Raw genomic sequence first — 7,500 nt, forward strand, 5'->3', positions numbered from 1 at the left:
ACACACACACGCACACACAATATTTTCACAGAATATTTAGACCCTACACACACATCAACACCATATACACTAAGTACTTCCCCTTATCAGTTGCTTCTATTTTTGACTCTCACACACACACAGGGTACACAGCTCTGGTTACCATGGAGATACCTCTGCAAAAGGTCAGGCCAAACAATAGTCTGTTCTTCCTGTCGCTCCCACAGCAGAGCGTGATGTCATTGTTTATGTTTGTTTACAAAATCATGTTACTAGCAAGTGTGTGTGTGTGTGTGTGTGTGTGGGACCAGAGACCTACCACTGCATCGTCAGTCTCCTTCTCTTCCTCCTCTGTCTGCCTGGTTTCCTGGTTTTGCTTCTGGCTGCCGTCTGATTGGCTGATCTCCTCTGTGTGTCCTTTCACCTCTCGCTCTGATTGGTCCCTATAATCAGGCTGCTGCATGCATGCATGGGCAAGTTAATGAAGAAAAGGAAGAGAAAAAAGCCAAACAAAATCAAAGAAAAGAGAAGGAGGGATAAAATGAGGAGACACAGAGGGAGGGGAGAGGAGGAAGAGGAGGAGGAGGAGGAGGAGGAGGAGGAGGAGAGGTTGTGGAACCAAAACAAAGGAGGGCGTGATGGAAATGAACGGGGGAGGAAAGCAAAACAAGACCAGCAAACACAACAATAAGAGACCAAAAAGCAATACAACCAAAATGATGTCCGTCCATGGGACAACAGTGAGAAAAATGAGAAAAATAACAACAACAAAAAGCAAATCATGATGGATCTCACAAGACAAAGAAGAGGATGTAGAGGAAGAAGAGCTTGGTCAGAGACGAGAAGGAGAGAGTGGAGAACAGAAAGAACAGGAGGGTGAAGGGCAGAATGAACAGCTGAGGAGGGAGGAAAGGTCAGGAGGACAGAGGGGTGGGGCGAGGCGGGAGGATGAGGAGGAAGATGAAGGGAGGGCCCGGGAAGCAGTGAGGCGGTGAGGATGGAAGGTCACAGTACAGAGGCAAAGGAGAGGAGGAGGAGGGGGGGGGGCATGAAAGACAGAGGGTGAGTTAAAGAGAGGGGCGAGGAAGAGAGAGAGGGAGTGTGAGGTGAGTGAGGAGGAATCAGAGGAGAAGTACGGAATTAGCGAGGCAGGGGAGGAAGAGGAGGGGATGAGGAGAGGAGGTGTTATAGGAGGGGAAGAGGGTGAAGGAAGGAAGGGATGGAGAGAGGGCTTGGGACTCAGAATCGGCCTCTAATGGAGCTTAAAGTCTCAGCGTTATGATAGATCGGGTCTCTAAGTTTATCAAAACCGATGAAACCAGATTGAATTTAGAAGTCGGAGAGCGGCAGATTTCATAAGAGGGGATCGATTACTGATCACTTCAACCACAAACTGAACAGAAACCCTCTGGCTCTTTTACTTAGCCCCAAGTTAGCTGAGCCTGCTTATGATGAAGAGGAACCTGAGCCGTTTAGTGCAGCTGTGGAAGCCGGCGTGGTTGAGATCTGAAAGTAGGAACGAAGCGAGAACAATCTATCACTGACAATCAGCGGCGACGCCCCGCACAGCCAAATATGACGGCACGGTCCCAGAGGAGCGCTTTAGAAGACAAACGTGATTTATGAACTGTGATTGGAAAATCTATTTAGGCCGAGTCGACAGTCTCATCAGCGGCTTCAAGGAATCTGTGTAGACGCCTGTCGCGTTCATGATCCACCCTGAGGATGGATCCCTTCACACGTGGTTACTGCCAGTGGTGGACTTATTCCATGCTTCTGAAGGGCGGGGCTCAGCTCAGGGAAGAATCCAGTATTCTGCATTCAGGCCTGAATACAGGTTTTTTGTGTTTACATTGGGACTTGAGGCATTTTTTGCAATGTGATTGTTATTTCTCTTTTGAGGTTAATCAAGGTTGTCTGACTAGATAAAATATAAATATTTGTGTAGCCCAATTGGCTAAGATGATCATTTCAGTATTTGTCAACATTCAGGAGGTCAAAGTGTGTGTTGTTGACCTTCAGCAGCTGCAGCAGCAGACAGGAGCGATCATTTGGGTTCATGGAAACGTACAATTGAGTATCTTCTGCATAATAACACAAATCTGTGCCAAAGCTGGACATTAATTTACTGAGTGGAAGCATGTAGACTGAGAAAAGTACGGGACCAAGTACAGAGCCTTGAGGAACACCAAACATTATAGAACAGAGGTGAGCTGGTTTCATTTAGTGAGAATATATTTCATTCCTTCTTTGGAACATTGACCAACAACCAAAGAGGTGTGAGGTTTGTGAGGGAATTTGATCTTCCTCCTTCAGAAAGTCTTCACAGGAGCATCACACAGTAACTGCTGTGATGACAGAACCATACTTGACAAGACCGTACAGGTACATCTGTGGGTACAGAAGTACTTTTCAAGGATGGTGGCTGAAGCCATATTGCTCAGCCACACTAGATGCAACCCCACTCTGTACTCTACTGAATTTGAATCATGGCCTGAATGGTGACAATCATTCCCTGTATGTCATGCAACAAACAGGCTCCATCTGAGGCCTAAAGCATCTAAATGCCAGGTTAGGAGGCCAGCATCATACCAGCATGCAGAGGACACCAGAATCAGACATCATCCATCCATACAAACAATGTGAGAACCATATAAACCAATAGAGTCTTCAGTAGACCTGTGACATTCTGCACCTGCCGGTGAACCTATTTGGGGTCTCCAATATCCTAATTTTACAATGAAACAATGAACAGGACTTCATAATTTAAAATGCTTCATCTCGCTTTGGATGGTCTTCCTCTCTATAGTCTTACATGTTCATCAAGATGCCAGGATGAGACAGGAGGTGATGAATCAGATTTGAGTCTGCTGGGTACATTTAGTTTGAGCTATGAGGAAAGACCAAAGCAGTGTGTTTGGATGGAGATGGGGAGGATTAGTAAGCCAAATTAGGTGGGTCGGAACCAAAACAAAAGAGTGAAGGAGGAAAACAAGCTAGAACATAAAATTAAAAGAAACGCAAAAAGATATGAAAGGAAAAAGAGTGTAAGGACTGAAGCATTTCCTTCAGTTGTACCTTCTCTGCAGCTGTGTTCAAGCCATCCTGACTGTTCTCTGAGCAGGGGGGGGAGGCGCCAGAGCCGGCCAGGGAGGGGTCAGTGTCTTCAGACAGCAGAGGCTGTGGAGACGCTCCCTCCACCTCTGGGTCCCTCCCACCCTCTGGGGGTTTACCCACACTGTCCACCCGCTCCACAAAGGCCTGCAGCTGGGTGTGGAGGGCCTGGAGCCTGCTGGTCAGAGCACCAACCAGAGGCCGATCAGACAGATCAGACAGCTCCGAAATCTGGGGACAAAGAAAAAGCAGAAGTTATTCCTCGTCCACTTGTTTATTACTGTGTGAGGGAAGTGATAAGAGGGGGGTGAGGGGTGATCTTCTATATAACCTATGTGGTAGATCACAAGATAACTGAGAGGAGCCAGGGCCCACAACAAAGACAAATGATGCTCTGTGGAGCTCCACGTGTCAAACAGACTGAAATAGCCTCTAAAGTACGAGCACAAAGACGCTACGAGGGAAGCCAGAGGTTCAACAGTGGCCTTGGGACACTGGTCTGTGCTGCAGCGGCTCACTGTAAGAACATAATTATACCTATGAATCAAATTACATTAGCACAGATTTGAATATGCAAATTATACAAGCTTGGACATCTCAGCTACATGATGGTGTTAGCTGCATGTTTATAGTCCTGCTAGACACTCGGCTCTGCCTGGAGACAGAGCTCCTATCTGAAGAAGACTGAGGGACCACCAGATCCAGGTCCTGCTGGTCCAGATCCCGCTGATCCAGATCCAGCTGATCCAGTGGTAGTGAGTGTGTTGGTGTGAAGGCTGCTGTACCTGGGTGTGATGCTGAGGTTTGTCCAGGTCACACGGCTCTGCTGCCTCGTTGCTGCAGACTTTATGATAGATGGAGGGGGACGAGGAGAGGCAGTTGGACTCTGGTGAGGTCAGGAGCTGTATTGCCGTGGAAACCAAGCGAGCCTGGTCCCTCATGGCCAGCAGGGCATCGTGGTCCTTCAGCCCCAGGCAGCCAGAAAGTGAGGATGTTGAGTCAGCGTTATCCTCTATCTTCCTCTTCCTCTCCTTGATCTCCTGAGAATCATTCTCGCCCCCTACTGGTCCCTCGCGATGTGGCGGGCTGATGGCAAGAACAAAGAGGAGGGCGATGAAGGTCAAAGGGTGAGTAAGTGATGCACTTTGTTCTCACTTTAGTAAAATCATTTTGACCAAATCTTGTTTCAAAATAAGAGACCATATAGGCCTGCCAAAATAAGAGCTGACCTGGTGGGGAGGCACTCAGCTGAGTCTCCAGCTTCTGCGTCCGTCTCCAGATTGAGCCGTAGGGAGGATGAGGATGATGAGGAGGAAGGAGCGTGGTAGGAGGCCAGATCGCAGCGCTGCAGGTTTGACAGCAGCACTCTGTTTTCGTACTGCAGCTTCTTCACCTTCCCACCCAGCTCTCCAATCTGAAGTCTGGCCACTCTTAGCTCCTCCTCCTGGGGCGGGGCTTCTGTGCTGATGAGGACCGCCCCCTCCTGTATGGAATGCACCGGGCTGTCGTTAAGCAGCCCCTCCGTTAGCGACGTTAAGGCGTTGGATGACAGGCCGGCCGTCGTTGGAGGGAGTTCAGACTTGTAGCGGTTGATCTCGTTCATCAGGAGTTTGTTCTGCTCCTCCATCTCGATCAGAGACCTCCTCAGCAGCTCCGCCTCCTCCTCCACAAACTGAAGATGTCTCTGGAGCTCCATCACGTTCTCAGAGGAAGCTCCTCCACTCAGGACTATGGCCCCTCCTCCTCCACCCAGACCCAGCCCCGCCCCCAGACTACCGCTTAGACCATTAAGCTCCTGCGGACAATCTGCAGACAAGACAACATCGTGACATCATGAGAACAAGCAGAACAGAACAGCCAATGAGACACCACTGATTCATACTGACACCAGAGAGGACAATGACACAACACTAGGAGGAGCTGACATCGTGCAGGTCTATGTGGATTACATAACTGCATAAGCATAATGTGTATTACTCCACCTTGTGGTCCCTTCATGTCGTCCATCTCAGCTCGGAGCCCTCGGTTCTCCACCTCCAGCTCCACGATGCGTCGACTCAGCAGGTTGGCCTCCTCCTCCACGAGCTTCAGGTGGACTCTGATCTCTGCCTCACGGGTGTGGGGGGAGTCAGCAACCTGAAGGGGGGGGGGGGGGGAGACACACAACCCAAAAGATCTAACTGCTTCCTCTGATGCAAACAAGGACTCATTTGGGTCCCAGCTGTTCCCCCCTGATATGTGGGAGCACCAGCAGCTCATCAATGCTGTTTAGAACAAGAATCCACTTCATCTCATTTGGTCATGGATGCAACATGAACTTAATGGACTTAATGAGCTTTGTGGAGGCTCGCTGGTCTTCATCTAAAGCAATAAATAAGAACCTGTGCAGAGTTTTCCCCGGTGTCTCTGGTGGAACTGTTCCATTAGGGTTTAATGGGTAAACAGAGAGGAGCACAGAGCGGCCAAACAGGCCAGAGGGAGCGTTCAGGCCTTCAGACTAACACCGGCTCGTAAAGAAGAACAAGCCCGGGTCTAGGTCTGAAGGTGGGAACGGAGAACTCACAGGTCTCCCTCACTCACCTCATGTGCTCACTGATGTCTACATGATGAAGAGGCAGTCTATCACAGAGAACCCCATCATCAATCTAAGTCCTGTAATTCCTAATGACTACAGACAGGTAACAAGTCTCCCTCCTCTTCCTCCACTCACCTCCTCCACCGTGAGCGTGGCGTCCACGTCTCCGTACAGCGACCTGTACTTGGCCAGCTCCTCCTTCATGGCCTCGCTGTCCTTCACCAGCTTGGTCAGCTTCTTGCACATCAGGGCCGATTCCTCCTTGGCAAAGTGCAGCTGACACTTCAGGTCTGAGCTGTCCTCCTGCTGAGACGTGAGAGGGACCAGAGGAGGACACATGAAGACTGAGCACTGACACAGACATGAGCACGGAACAGATGAGCTCCTGTGCTGAACTGAACTGTAACAGCTGTTCCACATGTGTGTGTGCCACAACGGGACCAGCGTCTGCATGATGACGCAGGTCTGAAGGACCCAGATGGAGGACAGACGGTGAGTAACTATCTGTCTCAGTGCGTCTGTGAGTTAGGAGAAGGGAATACATGTATGTGGGGATTGTTGGTTGCGAGTTGAAAACCCTGCTGCTGGGGGTCAATCAGTTGGGAGAAGTTCGGATTAAGGACTTTATTAACCATGTCCTCCCTGGTGAATGGTCCCAGGCAGCAGATGTGAAGGAGATCCAGATGTGCAGGACATGTGCTCACACACAATGAGTCTAGCTTGTTGTTTGTAAATGTCCTCCCTTAATGTTCTTATTTAGTTTCCCATATTGACTCAAGTCAGTCCAGTGAACCCAGGCCACAGACCAGGAGCTTCCTGTCACTGAACTGAGACTCATCAGCTTCTGATTCTATTCTAGCTCAACCCCAAGTTTAAAAATAAGGACACTATGCTCTGTGACTAAGTGGCTCTGCTCTCTGCGGTGCCAGATGGAGACATCACACACGCTGGGTTTGATCCAGGCTTTGCCAGAAACTCAAATAGAGAAACAGCATCAGTAGAGGTTTGCCTCAGTGTTTACTAGCTTGGGATGAAGAACAGAGCTGCAGGATGATGGGAGGTGTGTTCTGTTTCCAACCACATGAAATAAGGCTCAGGCTGGTGTGTTTACAGCCATTTATGGGGGAGAGAGAGGGAGAAGCAGAGAGAGAGAGAGAGAGAGAGTGAGAGAGGCAGAGGGAGAGAGAGAGAGAGAAAGAGTGAGGGAGGGAGAGAGAGAGAGGCAGAGGGAGGTGAGAGAGAGAGAGTGAGGGAGAGAGAGAGAGAGAGGCAGAGAGAGAGTGAGGCAGAGGGAGGGAGGGAGAGAGAGAGGCAGAGGGAGAGAGAGAGAGAGAGGCAGAGAGAGAGTGAGGCAGAGGGAGGGAGGGAGAGAGAGAGGCAGAGGGAGAGCGAGAGAGTGAGGGAGAGAGAGAGAGTGAGGGAGAGAGAGAGAGAGAGGCAGAGAGAGGGAGGGAGAGAGAGAGGCAGAGGGAGAGAGAGAGAGAGAGAGAGAGAGGGAGAGAGAGAGAGAGAGAGAACCACCTGCTGTGCTGCTCTGTCAGCGTTATCTGAACAGGTTGTAATTCCTTTAGAGACAGAGAGAAGAAGGTTTGGTTTGGCTCAGGTTGTTCTGCTGGTGAAGGGAGCGACGCAATGATGACATCGCAGGAAGAACGACTCACACAGTTTGGTTATTTAATCTAAATAAAGCCGTGATTAGATTAAAGTCAAATTGGTGATTAATTCTTTATCCGTTTGGCCATAAGGCCTTTAACCAATACACCTCTGTATTGATTATGTTGATGGCCTTTAGTCTCTCCCTCTCTTTCTATCTCTCCCTCTCTCTCTCTCTC

General features: G+C 49.6%; 1 protein-coding gene across 1 annotated transcript in view; it reads right to left on the reverse strand.

The window, feature by feature from the left end:
- The window catches only part of LOC143017054 (microtubule cross-linking factor 2-like), a gene marked incomplete at its 5' end in the record, with an annotated part of 35,117 nt that overhangs the window by 11,770 nt on the left and 15,847 nt on the right, over positions 1-7,500 (reverse strand). Inside the window, 6 exons of the mRNA XM_076171649.1 lie at positions 299-436; positions 3,058-3,324; positions 3,879-4,179; positions 4,323-4,899; positions 5,076-5,229; positions 5,804-5,974. Of these exons, the coding sequence (XP_076027764.1) occupies positions 299-436; positions 3,058-3,324; positions 3,879-4,179; positions 4,323-4,899; positions 5,076-5,229; positions 5,804-5,974 (1,608 nt within the window). The remainder of the gene's footprint in view (positions 1-298; positions 437-3,057; positions 3,325-3,878; positions 4,180-4,322; positions 4,900-5,075; positions 5,230-5,803; positions 5,975-7,500) is intronic.

This window comes from Genypterus blacodes, unplaced genomic scaffold (genome assembly GCF_046128005.1).
Source record: "Genypterus blacodes isolate CSIRO-AG114 ecotype Tasmania unplaced genomic scaffold, CSIRO-AGI_Gbla_v1 ptg000261l_1, whole genome shotgun sequence".
NCBI classification, from domain to species: Eukaryota; Metazoa; Chordata; class Actinopteri; order Ophidiiformes; family Ophidiidae; genus Genypterus; species Genypterus blacodes.